We start from the raw sequence: 14,600 nt of genomic DNA, 5'->3' as shown, positions 1-14,600 counted from the left end.
CACACAAAAAAGAGTGAGAAAAAAACAGCGGGTGGTTTGAAAAAAAAAAAAAAAAAGTGGGGTGGGTGGGTGGGTGGAGAGCTTAATGGCTCCCTGAGATGTTGTGGGTTGTTTCCGGGAGCTCCCTTCAAAGAAGGAAAAAATGTTTTCATCTCTTAATATAAGCTGGCTCTGTAAACACGGGGGTAGAGGGGGCCAAATCCATTACAGGGGGAGTGTTTACTGAATGCTGTGCAGAGGGCTCTTGCCAGCAGTGAGGCACAAATGTTCTCTTCCTTGCATGACTTGGAGGTGGAGAAGCAAATAAAAGCTTTTTCTGGTCCTGCCTCCTCACCAGTTCTGCCACTGTCTTGAAATTCCCACTGCCCCAAGGACAGCTATAAAAATGTTTGCTGAAGTTCTATATTTGGAAACAAGTGTTAGTAGCATAGAGGTGAGGGACTCGCCTCTGTCCTTCCTTTTCTTTTATTGTCTTGCCCGGTTCCAATCTTGTCTGGACAAACTTGATAGGAGAGGAGAAAGGTCTTTCCAGGGTCTGCTTGGAAAAAAGAGATGATATAACATGATGGGCCTGTCCCAGCGGGCATGGCTGTGCCAGTTTGGGGTGCAGAGTGTAATACAACCAAGGTATGGGGTGGATGGTATCTCCCCAAGATGCCAGGCAGCAATGGGCACAGCTCCTGCCAAGGGGAGGGAGCAGGTCCCTTTGTTAAGGCAAAGATAGGAGTGACCCTGCTGGGGACTTGCCACGCCAAGTGTGAAGGTCTCTAATAGGAACACAGGAATCAGATCTCCAGTGGCTTTTTCAGCTGAGTTCTCTGGGCTGCATGCGTGACCATCCCGTCCCCTGGCATGGGGGGCTGTGCTTGGCCACGGGGCTGCCCCTCCTGCTTTCTGAGGCTGAGGGGTGTAGAGGAACGGGGCAACCTGCTGCTCTGTCATCACCTTCTTCCTCCTCTCCCAGGTGCTGCCTCTGGAAAACAAGATGAAGAAGCCCCAGCAGTTCCCAGTCATCCTCTACGTGGGGATGATCATTGTCACCCTCTTGTACATCAGCCTGAGTGTCCTGGGGTACCTGCGCTTTGGAGACAACATTCAAGCCAGCATAACACTCAACCTGCCCAACTGCTGGTGAGTCTGGTGGGGTGAGGGAGGAGGGTCCTGGCCAGGGAGGCAGGAGAGGAGGCAGTGGGGGACATGGCTCCTTAGGAGAACTCATCTTGGGGAAGGATCAACCGTGCCAGAGCCAAACTGTCCAAAGGAGCTTGTCAAGGGCTGTCTGATCTATGGGGTGATGAGGCTCATTGCTGCAGTGTCTGAGCCTGGTCTTGGCTCTGCAGCTTAGTTTTCTCCTTGGTGTCCCTGGTGGACCCTGCCTGGGTAGATGCAGCTCCTGGTTTTTTCTTGGAGCCTTGTGGTGTCTTTTGGTGGGGCTAAGCTATGCTCTGGCCAGCAGACGTTAAACACAACCCCTGTGTGGCCGTATCAGGTTGTCGAACAGTGCAAAAAGCACATCTCTTCCCCAAACGAAGCACACAGAAAACTAAACCTGAAGCTGGGAGCTCCCAGAGGGGGTGAGATGTGACGTCTCTGCATGTGGGCTGCATTCCTTGTTTGCAGCCCTGGAGCTCCAACTCCCACTCCTGGGCTCTGTGTTGTGTCTGGCTGTGGCTCTGCTTGAGCCAACGCTTTGCCTGTGAGCGCTGCTGCTGGGAGGATACCCCTTCCTTTCCGTGGGGGCTGAGCTCTGCAGCTCCCCAAACCTGTCTGTCCTCCTCTGGGATCTGGTGAGACCTCCTGAGGTGCTCTGGTCACTGGCTGGAGCCCTGGGGAAATGCACGTGCCCTGACTTTGTACCTGCTTACCCGTAGGGGTTATTTCTCATCTCGCCAGGGCTGGTGGCTGTTGCAGCAGTTGGCCAAGCTGTGTGCTGCTCTGTCCCTGGGGGCGAGTGGTTGCTCCATGTCGTGGCTCCATATTCACCCCAGAGGAGAAATACAAGCAGCTTCTTGTGCCTTTGGGATAAGAAATGTGGAGCACGCAAATACTGAGAACAAACGCCTTTTCCAGCTTGTTCTGCTTGGGATTAGAGAAAGTCCTGAAAAAAAAACATCTCTGTTGCTTTCTGTGTTGCTTCAGGATGTCTGTGTGGCAGGATCAATTGCACGGCAACATCTCCTGCACCTTGGTGTGGAGCTGGGGCTGAGGGCTGGCTTTCATGCCTTGAGGCTTCTTACAAAGCTGTCCTGTGGCAGCATAGATTCTCTGGGTTTGCCAAAGAGCACTCTGGAGTTCAGCAGTTTCTCTCTGATGTCTCTGCTGGCTTGAAATCCTGTGAGACTAGGGTGAAAGTTGGAGCTGGGGGTGCCTGTCCCCCTCCCCAGCCCATCTTCTCTGCTCTTGGCAGATGCCCAGCGCTGTGTGGTGAGACTTGCTGCCTCTTCCCCACTGCCAAAGTGGATTTTGGGTAGGACTCACATTTTGAGTCACTGGTGGCTTTCCACACGCTGACCTTCTAGTGCTGTACAGCTGGGGCTTTGGAGAAAGCAGGGAATTTTACCCCTCCATCCCCTCACCCCCTAAAACATGGAGCCGGGTTTTGCTTTAATTATTCGATTTAACAATATTTAATTATTCAATTTGGGTGCATGGACTTTCATTCATGCTGGCTCTGTGCGGTGACTGAACTGCTGGATGCTGGTGTCGGTGTGGCAGAAGGTCCTGCTCCTGCTGAGGGCCTGGCCTTGTCCCCTTCAGGGGCTGGAAGCTCTGTCAGGTCCCTGTTCTTGAGGAAGAGGGATGGGGCTGGTGGAAAAACCATGTCTGTGTTGTAGTGAGGTCTGAATCCCACCCTTCCAAGCACAGTAGGTGTGAATCCCACCTGCTCAGCAGGGTGAAGTGTCTTCTGGAGGGGGAGAAATGCTGTTGCTGCTCCTGAAGGTGGGAGGCAGGTCAGATCTGGGTCCTGGGCTCTTCGGGGCAGCAGCTCATGCCACTAGCCTGGAACAACATCTGAGGACCTGTAATGCTGCCCAGGGGTTTCTGTGGGAAATCTCAGCTTTCTTTGCTCTAAAGGATGACGTTTGTTCATAAGCGGGTAATGGGATTTCCGTGACTCACTAGGCTACAGAAAGATCCTATTTCAGATGTTTCTAGGGAATGTCCGTGCTTTCTGTCAAAGTGCTTTTCTGAAAAAGAGCTGTAGGGATTTTCAGATAGGGAGAAGAGAAAAGCCCTTTGGAAGCGGTGCCTGGGGAAGTGCGGGCACATGGCAGGCTGTCCCTGGGGAAGAAAGGCATGTGGTGGTCCTTGTGACTCACCAGACAAAGTGCTTTGGTGTTTGTGCATATTTCTTCTTGGCAGAGCATTCAATTGAGGCTGTAAATATTGGACTTGGGTATGGGTTATCTAATGTAAGGGTTGGGATACTTGGGCTAAAGCCTTGACCGCTGGATTCCCATGTGTTAAACTGTAGGTGATGGGTGAAGAATTGCTCTTGAAATGAGTGTTTTGCCCATCCTGCTTTGCCTGCAGGTTTTCTGCCAGGCAGTAAAAGGTGTTGGGGTGCGGGAGATGGTCAGAAGGGCTGTGGGTGAGGAGTCATGGGTTTTGCCTGGAGCATGGGAGACAACCCGAGGATTGTGGTGGAGATGCTGCATCCTTCCTTGACTGTAGCCTGGAGATCTCTAGAACAGATTTTTATGGACGGGTCAGGAATTGTTGAGTTGCAGAATGACTGAGGACTTTTCCAGCCTCATTTCTCTGCAACCGCAGCTTCCTCAAACGAGGAGTGTGTCAGTTCCTAGTGCCTGGGTCTAACCACGACCTCCGAAATGCTGCGCTGCTGTGCAGAAATCCCTCCTTGCATCCTCGGAAGGGTTGCTTCACCCCACCGTCTGGAGAGTGAAGAAATGCTGTAGCGAGGGGGAAGATGTTTGGTCGCATACGTGTCATGGTCCATCCTGGCTGAAACCGTGGCAGTATCACTGGCTGGAGGTGGGTAATGACAGAGCTTTCGGTCAAAGGAGGGTGTGCCGTTTCTTGCAGCTTGTTGGGATGGCCTGGGCCTGGCTCTCTGGGTCAAGCAGGTGGTTCCTGTGGTTGGCAGAGAACCCTGCATGGACCTATGTTTTGTGGGGGTCAAGGTTAGTGCTTGAATTCTTCCTCTTCTTGATACTTAAAATGCCCTTTGAGCTTGTTACCCTGGTTTTCAACCTGTACGGAAGCGGTACCCAACCTTGTTCTGTACCTTTTTTTAGTAAGGTCTCTTAATCATGGACTGTCTCAGAGCGTTTTATGGCTTTACAGCATCATTTAACTGGAAATACAGCGATAAGATATGCGGTGGGGTAGATGGCTCAAGGCTGCTGTGCACTCAAGTCATGAGTGGCCAAGTGGGCGCACTCTGGACTGTCTGATAGCTTAGTCTAAATTTGTCTGTGGAATTGCAGGGTATTTTGGGTTGGAGAGAGTATAATGAGATCATCAGGTCTACTCACCTGCTCAAAGCAGGGCCAACTTAAATTTTGAATATAAGTAAGGAGGGAGGTTCCCCACCTTTCCAGGCCCTTGTTCTGGTGCTTTACTACCCTTTTGGGATGCAGCTCTGTCCCGGTGCCACTGTTTCTTCTGCGGTGAAACTCCTGAGAAGTGTCTATCTCTGGCTTCTCCATGCCCTCCTATTAGGTAGCTGAAGACAGTAATAACATCCCCATTAACCTCCTCTTCATGCTGAACGAGCCCAGGTCTTGCAACCTCTCCTCATATGTCATGTGCTTCAGTCCCAACTATCTCAGTAGCCTCCACTCCACTTGCTCAGGTAGATCAATGTCTCTCTTGTCCTGGGAGTCCCAGGGCTGGACACAATACGCAAGATGCAGCTCCACAAGCCACAAGGGCTACCTTAACCCTACCCTTGACCCACAGTTTGTGCTTTTGCTAAGACAGCCCAGTATGTGATTGACCTGAATCACTGCAAGGTCTTGCTGTTGGCTCACGTTCAGTTTTTTGCCCGCTAAGGCTTCCAGGTCCTGTTCTCCAGGCCAGGGGAGAAGCTGGGCCCCAGCCCTTCCCATGTGTAGGATTTTGTTTTGGCATTTGAACTTTGGCTGTGCCACCATGTTGTTAAGGTCCTGCTCCAAGGGGAGACCTTTTCCTGATCGTCCTGCTCTTTTAAAGATGGTAAAGTGGCTTCAGGCTGATGTTGCCCACAATCTGGAATACATCTGATCTGGTCCCGTGGGCTTGCATAACATCTCGTTCACTTAGGGGATCCCCAACTTCATCCTCTGCTATTGTGGGGAATGTTTGACTCCACCAGACTCTGCCACTGGCGTTCAAAGTTACTTGGACTTTTTTAGTTTGAGACTGCTGTTGTAGCATCTCCATGCTGAGAGCCAACATGCAGAAGGTCACTGGGTTGGGCCCAAAGAAGGTTAAAGGGGTATAAGAAGGCAGGAGGAGCCAGATGCCTTCCTCATCTTGGATCCACTTCTTGTTTACCCAAGTGGTATTGCCAGGACCCATGTTTCCTGTGTGGTCGCTATGCCTTGAGTCAGGGAATGGGTAGGACTGTATGTGATGTAACTAGACATTGTTCCTGTTTTGGAGTGGCTTTTTCTGCTCCTGGGGAGCTGAGGGCAGAGATGGGGCTGAGAGGTGGCTTTTTGGCCACCAGCAACAGGCTCTGTCCAGCAGCCACGCTTGCCCCACTGTCACATTGCTGTAGGATGTAGGATGTGGTGAGATCTGCCCCGGGGTGAGCTCAAGGTGCTGTTTGCAGCCTGTCTGTGCTCTGCCTTCCTTCTGCAGAGCCCAAACTGCACTTCTGACTCTCTTCCCCTCAAACATGCATTATGCAGCACTCCAAAAATAGCTGCTCTTTTTTTTTGTTTTATGGAGAAAGCTGAGTTGCAGGTGGTTGTGATGTTTGGAAATGTTTGCTTTGTAAGTCCAAACTTATCCCAGCGGTGCTGTCCTCTTCCCGCTCCTCAGAAACCATATCGAAATCTGGGAAATACTCATGGCTGTGGCTGATAAACCTTTTTGAAAATATTCTTCATCTCCTGTTTTAAGACGGAGAATAAAACCCAGCTGGTTACAAATGGGAGAAAATGAGGGGTTTTTTCCTTCCTGCAGCTCAGAGGTTGGATTTTGTTAGTGAAGGTCAGGGTGAGGAACCTCTGGATGGGTGAGGGATGCAACTTTATTCTGGGTCACCAGCCAGAAGCTGGGATTGCAGGGTCCTGGCTGTACTGGTGCTAGTGGGTATTTGGGTGTTGTCTGTATGGAGTAATCATGAAGATGGCCATCCTGTGTCACCACAGACCTGGTGGAGTCCAGCCCGGTCGAATGGAGAAGGGTGGTGCAGAGCCTGTACCCCTCTGAGGAAGCAAGGTACCTGGGGGACTTGTTTCTTCGTGCAGCCAAGGGCAGTGCTGAACACGAGAGCTTCTAGAAATGTAGGTAGGTGCCTCAGCTCGGCCAGGAACAAGTCAGGTTCCTGGTCCCTTGGCCAAGGACACCTCAGCTTTCCCTGTCCCCTTGAATGAGTCAGGAGCAGGACAGTGGTGGTTTGCTGTTTTTTTTTCAAGTAGCTCTCAATATCTGTGCCCACGAGGTTTCCCAAGGGGAAGTGGCACTTGAGAGGCTGCTGGCCCTTACGCAAGGCCGGGGCTGAAGCCTCCGATGAGGTGTGGGTTGCCCCAGCTTGGAGGTTGTGCTGTTTCCCCTTGCGCAAGAAACGTCTCGGTGGATTGAGTGCATCTCCCCGAATTTTCCAGGAGGGTGTTTCAGGAGGGGAGACTGTTTGGACAGGGAAGTCTTCTTGGCAGAGCGTTCCCTTCCTGCTTTCTGCCGTTGATGCTGTGGGGGCTGGAGCGAGAGCATGCCTCACTGGGTCTCTTCCTTCTCGTTTGCAGGCTCTACCAAGCTGTCAAGCTGCTCTTCTCCTTTGGGATTTTCTTCACGTACGCCGTGCAGTTCTACGTGCCCGCCGAGATCATCATCCCTCCCCTCGTCGCCCGGGTGTCAGAGCGCTGGGGCTGGGTGGTCAACCTGCTCCTCAGGGTGGCCCTGGTCAGCGTGACCTGTGAGTAGAAAGCAGCTTTTTTAAGTTCCCCTATGAGGACATGGTGCCCCCTTCCCACCGTGGGATGAGGGTGCTGAGATCCTTCACCCCTTGCTGTGCTGCTTCTGGCCTTGCTACTAAACCCCTTTGTGTGGAGCCAAGCTCCTCATGCCTGTGTGACGGGGACATGGCTGCAGAGGGGTCACTTACCACGAGGAAATGGGTGTCTTTCTACACACACATTCATTGCAGTATGTAGCACAGCAGAAGACAACTGACAATGGTACACAACCTGTAAGCAAAGCCCCGGTGTGCCTGTGGCCACTGGGCAGGTCTGGCTGGATCAGCTCCAGATGGTCCTTTTCCCTTGATGATGTTTGGTGCCTGCAGTGAGACTTCTGGGGGAGCAGGCTGGTGGGCTTGAGCCTGGTGGACCTTCAGGAGAAGCGTGAAGCAAATCAGTTGCAGGAGTATCTGATTTTGGCTGGCTTTGTCCTGAAGACCTAGATCTTTGCTGTTGTCAGCAGAGCTGAGACGCTTGACTGAGCTCCCAGGCATCATGTGCTGAAAAAGAGCTTTTCTCCATGGCTTGATGCTGCTGATGTGCCAGAGTTGAGCATCAGGGACCTGGCCTGGTGTCCCAGCTGGCTTTGGTTTGGGCTGGAAAGGGGGATGATGCTCACTGGAGGGCAGTGGAGCTGGCTGAGAGCAGGGTTCTGCTGGTTTCTGGGCCGTTGTTAATGGTGGGACAGAAATGCTGCATTAACAGAGGTGAGCAAAGCCCCATCTTCTCCGTGCTGAGTTGCTGGAACGTGTTCTGCCTCAACGCCCACAGCTGGTGCAGGGATGAAATTCTGCCATGCTGCACCCTGTGCTCTGGCCACCTCGTGCTGGTGGTTGAGCTCAGAGCTTGCCTGCGAGATGGGAACCTCTTCTGGAGAGTGGTGGGGCGTGCCTGGCCAGGGAAGCGAAGGCTGGGAGTGATGGGGTGGCTTTAGGCACCGGCAGTGTCCGTACCCTCCTGTTTGGGGGTAGGGAGGCAGCAGCGGTGTTGGTGGAAGGATGCTGGGTCCTTTGTACCTCCTCCCCTTACCCTTCCATGTAAGAAATTGCTGCGGCTGTTGGTGAGGATAAAAGAAATTAGGGGGTTTGCATGAATATTCATCGTATGATTTTGTGGCCACAGAACAAGCCTGCATCAGGCTTTGGCTTTCAAAGAGAGGATGCAATTTGGTGTATGGGTGTCTTTTAAGCTTTGACTTCAAAACCAGTGCACTTTAAAACCCTTTGAATTAATACCTGCAGAAAGCACAACCGTTGCCCCTGGAGGCTGAGGGCTGCAGCTGGTGCTTCAGTTCTGCTTGTTTTAGAGGGGAGGTTAATGATTTTGTTTGCTTTGAGTCCAAAGAGCGGTGTGGGGTGGGCTGAGGATGCTGTTGGTGGTCGGCTGCTCTGCTTTCCCCACACTGCTGGAGTGGGGATGCTGCTCGCAGCAGAGACCTCCTTTGGCCTTGTGCAGGGCTGAGCACCAGCATAAACTTCCTCCAGGTCAGCTCAGCAAGACCTTTGCTGCTGTTCTCCCGTGGTGGAGGGATGGTTCATCTCTAGGCTTCTCCAAATGACAGCAGAGCTAGAGTGGGGACGATGTGCAGGAGTGTCTCCTCTTTGTGTCTTTGCCCACTGTCTCCCAAGCCTTCCATCTCCTGTGGTGCTGTGGGTGATCTTTGGCTCGGGGAGGTTCCAACACCCTTCCTGCCTGTAGCTGATTGCCAGAGTGAACAAATCCTTCCACTAAGGAACCTTGAGACTTCCCTTCTCCACCGAGGCTGTAGCTGCCATGGTTCTGGGCGTCTCCTATATCTAAGCAGAGCTTTCAAAGCAATAATCCAATTTATTCCTCCTGGTCACTGTGAGCGCTGAAGCCTGCTTTGCTCGCAGAGGATGCTCTTCTGTCGTACAAAACCTCTGGTTGCCTTTTCCTCAGGCTTTGTTTGTCCAAAAAGCAGCAGCAATGCTCTCCAGTGCCGAGGTTGCTGTGGAAGGGGTGCCAAGAGTCACCTTCATGAGACTTTATTTTAAATCTGCTCCCCAAATGCTGACGCTGAGGTGCCCCAGAGGCTCTGGGCTGGTTGGAAGGAGAAGGCACTATCCCTCCATCCTCCCCTGGCCCCCAGGAGGAGGAGGAGGGGGGGAAACAGGAATATGCCGGAGTTTGCAACCACTAAGTGCGAGCTGTCAGAAGTCTCCCAGGGGGATTTTCCTTGGCTGCAGTTTTTAATCTAACAAATGTTCTCCCTGGGGCCGTGCCGTGGGCGCCGCGCTGCTGGAGCGGCTCTAAACACATGGCAAACCTCATGGATTTATTCGGGGTGGGGGGGAGGTGGCTTTTTCCTCTTGCCTCCTGCTTTTATGGGGTTTCTGAGGCTTTATGGCTCCCCAGGTGTGGGGAGCAGGAGGGCTGGCTCTCACAGGGGGGCCGGGGGGGGCCAACAGCAACTCTTCTCCCAGCGGCATCGGTTTGCTGGGGCACTGGTCCTGCTCAGCACTGGAGCTCACCTCGGTGGTGCCCAGGGTGACAAAAAGGGTTTGGTCTGCCTTCTCGTTAACTCGATGTAACAGCTTAATTGCTGGTTGGGGAGAAGTTGCTGGAAAACATGCGGCCATGTCTTCAAAGCTCTGTGTCAAGGAAAAGGGCAGATTGAAGCAGACGACGTTGTTGTGGTGGGTTTTGGCTTGTTTTGACTGGGAGGGGGGGTCTCTGCTGTGTGGGTGCCGGCAGCGTTAATGTTGTCTGCTCTTCCTCCAGGTGTCCTGGCCATCCTCATCCCGCGCCTGGACCTCGTCATCTCCCTGGTGGGCTCTATCAGCAGCAGCGCCCTGGCTCTCATCTTCCCCCCGCTGCTGGAGATCGCCACCTACTACGCCGAAGGCATGCACCCCCTCGTCATCGCCAAGGACATCATCATCAGCCTCTTCGGCTTTGTGGGTTTCGTGGTGGGGACGTACGAGGCGCTGCTGGAGCTGATAGCCCCCGCCACCACCGTTGTCAACGGCACCAGTGTCATGGTGCAGTGACGGTCCCCCCTGCCCCACCGGCTTCCCCCCCACCCCCCTGGGATGCCGTGCTGGGGGGCACACGGGCACCGGGCACTGCTGGTCCCCTGGGGATGGTCTCTCCTCTCCTCTCCTCCTGGAGAAACGTGGTGGGTTTGGTCTGCGAGAGGACAGGGCTGCCCCCAGTTTGTGGCCACCCATCTCCGGCTGCAGCAGGGCCCGGCTGGGGAGGTGGGATCCGGCCTGGGGCTGGGGCAGTGCCTTCCCTGGGGGGCTTTTTTTGGGCAGGTGATACAGCAAAACAAGCCCCCTCAGCGCCTGTGTAAATAGTTGCTTTGAGAGGTGAGGAATCTGGGCGATGCAGATTTTGGTTTTATTTTTTTAAATCCCAACCTTTCCGTATTTCCCCCGTCCCTTCAGGCAGGGCGGGGAACAGGGACTGCTCTTTTTTTGTGCCAGTTGTTGGTTTTTTTTGTTTGGTTTTTTTTGGTTTTTTTTTTGTTTTTTTTCTGCCTCAGCACTTTATTTTTACAGCAACAGAGAAACCTCAGCTCAGGTTGGAGAGCGTGGAGCTGCCTCCTCACCCCAAGCCCTGGGGCGAGGGAGGACGGAGCTCGAGGTGCGGTGCATCCCGGGGACCCCTGGCTCTCTTGTGGTGGGGTCCCTGGACGTGGGCATTGGCTCCTGCTGTGTTCCCACTTGGTTTCCAGCCACCCTGGGGGCTGAGCAGGGCCTGGAGCAGGAACCAAGCACCTCCCTGCTCTGGAAGGGTGTGCTGAACCCTGGCCCACGCTTTCAGTAGTGACACTCTTATTTTTTTCCCTCCATTTTAGCGCACAAATGTAATTTTTGGAACACTTTCAGAAGCGTTAGGAACCAAGGCGTGTGGAAGGCAAAGGGGCTCTGCCATCACAAAGGGTCCAAGCCAGTCACCTTTGGCTGGGAGCCTCTCCCTGCGTGGGATGGGGTGTCCCTGGGGGTCACCACATGCTGCCCACATGTCACAAAAATAAATCACCTTGTTTACAGTGCCCGAGCTGGCCCTGGCACGCTCCAGCTGCCTCTGCGGGCCGTTACTGAATGTCAAATCACTCACAAAAACCCTCATAATAATCTTTCTTTTTACCCTTTCTTTCCTGTTCCCACTCCCTCCCCTCCTGGTGGCATCCTCCACCCCAGCTCTGGTAAGAGGCAGCTCTCTCTGGTGCTTCTCCCCGTGCTCCTCTTGCTTCTTGCGTTGTGGCTGGTGCATGCCTGGGGTGGACGGTCCCCACCGCGCTGCTGCTTTCCTTCGGTGAGCCCAGCTGTCTCCCTGGAGAGTTCCCTTGCCTTTCTGCTGGATTAATTCTTCGGTGAGCCCAGCTGTCTCCCTGGAGAGTTCCCTTGCCTTTCTGCTTTATTAATTATTATTATCTTTTTAAGATGAGAGCAAATGCATCCCCTGGGGGATGTCTTTTCCTAGCGGTGTGAAAGCCACCCCTCTGCAACCCCCCGTCTGGGCCAAACTCTTCTCTGCTGACGCAGCATCTCCCAACTGCCAGCAGCGTGGTGGCTTCCTCTGGAGAACTTTGATCCCTGCATCCTGCTGCAGCCAGGTCTCCCTGGGGATGGGCCAAGGCTGCTGGTGGTGGTGGGAAAGGAGTGTGAATATAGTGCTGATGGACTCTTTCCCCTCTTTGGTGGAGGATGAGTGAAGCTTGGGGGTTATTTCTGGTGCTTGACCCGCTTTGGGAGGAGAAGGCTGTGCAGAGCAGTGTCCCTGCAGCTGCCTCTCTGGATGGTGTTTCAGTGTCTCGCACTGTGTCCTGTTTGCTGCCTCTGCTTCGGGTGCCCCATGCTGGTACGTGGACCCACGGCCAGGTGTGGGGTGGGTTTGTGCCACCTCACTGCTCCTTTCCAGCCCCTCACCTGCTCGCTGCATCTCTCGGGGCTCACCTTGTCTCCTCCGAGTCTGCGCTGGTGAAGGTTTCACCATGTTCTGGCATCGCTTGGTTGTGGGCAGAGCAAAGCTTTAAGTCAAATCCTCCGTGGGGAGGACACCACGGGGGTAGAGAGCGATCACCCGGGGCTGGGAGGGGGCTCCAGGGCACACTGCGGACGGGAAAAGTGCAATATTCACAACTAATTCACATCCAATCGCTGTGTACTGAGCCCAGCGATGCCCTAGGGGGTTTGGGTGCAGAAATGTCACCCTCGGCGTGGTGTGAGGGACAGGGGATGTCTGATGCTTGCCCCCCCAGCTCTGTCGTTACCCCACAAGAAGGCTGGCCACATTTTGGGGGACAGCTGTGTGCCAGGGCCTGTCCCCAGCCCCGCACTGGGCATCAGAGGGTTTGCTGGTGGGGCACGGAGCATCCAGTTCACGTTGCGATCAGGGGTGAAGACCTCATTTCCCAGGAGACTGGGGTATCACAGCAGCATTACATGGGGTTTTTTTACGGTTCTTCACTTTTATTGGGGTGAGCAGGGGGGTGGTTGGGGATGGGGCCAGACGTGCTGGTGGGGCACACAGAGCGAGGGGCTCTCCCCAGCCACGGGGAACCCCGACACAGGACCCGATGGGCACAAAAACTTGACACTTGTGTATCGTAGGCTGCTCTGTAACCAGGGAAATTGTGTGTATATATAGAAATGATGAATGTGCGTGTCTCTTGCCTATGGACAGTGTCAGCGTGCAGCCTGGTGGAAGAGCTGGCGCTGCACCTGAATCATGTATCTTACTTTAATCAATAAATATGATCTATTTTTTATGTGAAAAGGCTCACCTTTTCACAGTGAGATGTGAGTTTCATTTCCATGGGGCTGGCGTAAAACTAACTCCCTGGCATGGCCTGGGCAGGCGTGGAGCAGGTCTGGGGGACTCCAAGGGAGACCTTGCTGTGCCAGGGTGGATGTGGCAGTGGTATGGCATTAATGCCAGTGGACATCCTACAACTTTTGGGTCTCATGTCTTTGTTTTTTCTCTTTTACTTTCCTTTTCTTTGCAAATATCACCCAAGTACAAGGGCTTGGGAAGGAGGGGACATTTGTGGGAGAGCAGGAGACCTGGAGCCCAGCAGGTCAGATAGACCCTATGCTTTTCGCTTTGGGAGGAGAAGGCTGTGCAGAGCAGTGTCCCTGCAGCTGCCTCTCTGGATGGTGTTTCAGTGTCTCGCACTGTGTCCTGTTTGCTGCCTCTGCTTCGGGTGCCCCATGCTGGTACGTGGACCCACGGCCAGGTGTGGGGTGGGTTTGTGCCACCTCACTGCTCCTTTCCAGCCCCTCACCTGCTCGCTGCATCTCTCGGGGCTCACCTCATCTCCTCCGAGTCTGCGCCGGTGAAGGTTTCACCACGTTCTGGCATCGCTTGGTTGTGGGCAGAGCAAAGCTTTAAGTCAAATCCTCCATGGGGAGGACACCACGGGGGTAGAGAGCGAACACCCGGGGCTGGGAGGGGGCTCCAGGGCACACTGCGGACGGGAAAAGTGCAATATTCACAACTAATTCACATCCAATCGCTGTGTACTGAGCCCAGCGATGCCCTAGGGGGTTTGGGTGCAGAAATGTCACCCTCGGCGTGCTGTGAGGGACAGGGGATGTCTGATGCTTGCCCCCCCAGCTCTGTCGTTACCCCACAAGAAGGCTGGCCACATTTTGGGGGACAGCTGTGTGCCAGGGCCTGTCCCCAGCCCCGCACTGGGCATCAGAGGGTTTGCTGGTGGGGCACGGAGCATCCAGTTCACGTTGCGATCAGGGGTGAAGACCTCATTTCCCAGGAGACTGGGGTATCACAGCAGCATTACATGGGGTTTTTTTACGGTTCTTCACTTTTATTGGGGTGAGCAGGGGGGTGGTTGGGGATGGGGCCAGACGTGCTGGTGGGGCACACAGAGCGAGGGGCTCTCCCCAGCCACGGGGAACCCCGACACAGGACCCGATGGGCACAAAAACTTGACACTTGTGTATCGTAGGCTGCTCTGTAACCAGGGAAATTGTGTGTATATATAGAAATGATGAATGTGCGTGTCTCTTGCCTATGGACAGTGTCAGCGTGCAGCCTGGTGGAAGAGCTGGCGCTGCACCTGAATCATGTATCTTACTTTAATCAATAAATATGATCTATTTTTTATGTGAAAAGGCTCACCTTTTCACAGTGAGATGTGAGTTTCATTTCCATGGGGCTGGCGTAAAACTAACTCCCTGGCATGGCCTGGGCAGGCGTGGAGCAGGTCTGGGGGACTCCAAGGGAGACCTTGCTGTGCCAGGGTGGATGTGGCAGTGGTATGGCATTAATGCCAGTGGACATCCTACAACTTTTGGGTCTCATGTCTTTGTTTTTTCTCTTTTACTTTCCTTTTCTTTGCAAATATCACCCAAGTACAAGGGCTTGGGAAGGAGGGGACATTTGTGGGAGAGCAGGAGACCTGGAGCCCAGCAGGTCAGATAGACCCTATGCTTTTCCCACCCCCATAACAGCATATGAGACTCCCCTGTTCTG

At 53.7% G+C, this 14,600-nt stretch overlaps 1 protein-coding gene across 1 annotated transcript in view; it reads left to right on the top strand.

The window, feature by feature from the left end:
• Nucleotides 1-11,467, top strand: part of LOC106891610 (proton-coupled amino acid transporter 1-like) — a 17,297-nt gene extending 5,830 nt beyond the window's left edge. The window contains exons 8-10 of the mRNA XM_014948278.1: nt 965-1,131; nt 6,921-7,090; nt 9,876-11,467. Coding sequence (XP_014803764.1) covers nt 965-1,131; nt 6,921-7,090; nt 9,876-10,144 — 606 coding nt within the window. The 3' untranslated portion in view covers nt 10,145-11,467. The remainder of the gene's footprint in view (nt 1-964; nt 1,132-6,920; nt 7,091-9,875) is intronic.
• The last annotated feature ends 3,133 nt before the right edge of the window (nt 11,468-14,600 follow it).

This window comes from Calidris pugnax, unplaced genomic scaffold, assembly GCF_001431845.1.
Source record: "Calidris pugnax isolate Ruff unplaced genomic scaffold, ASM143184v1 scaffold27, whole genome shotgun sequence".
NCBI classification, from domain to species: Eukaryota; Metazoa; Chordata; class Aves; order Charadriiformes; family Scolopacidae; genus Calidris; species Calidris pugnax.
The sequence above is the reverse complement of the archived record's forward strand: the minus strand, read 5'-3'. Positions and strand labels throughout refer to the sequence as shown.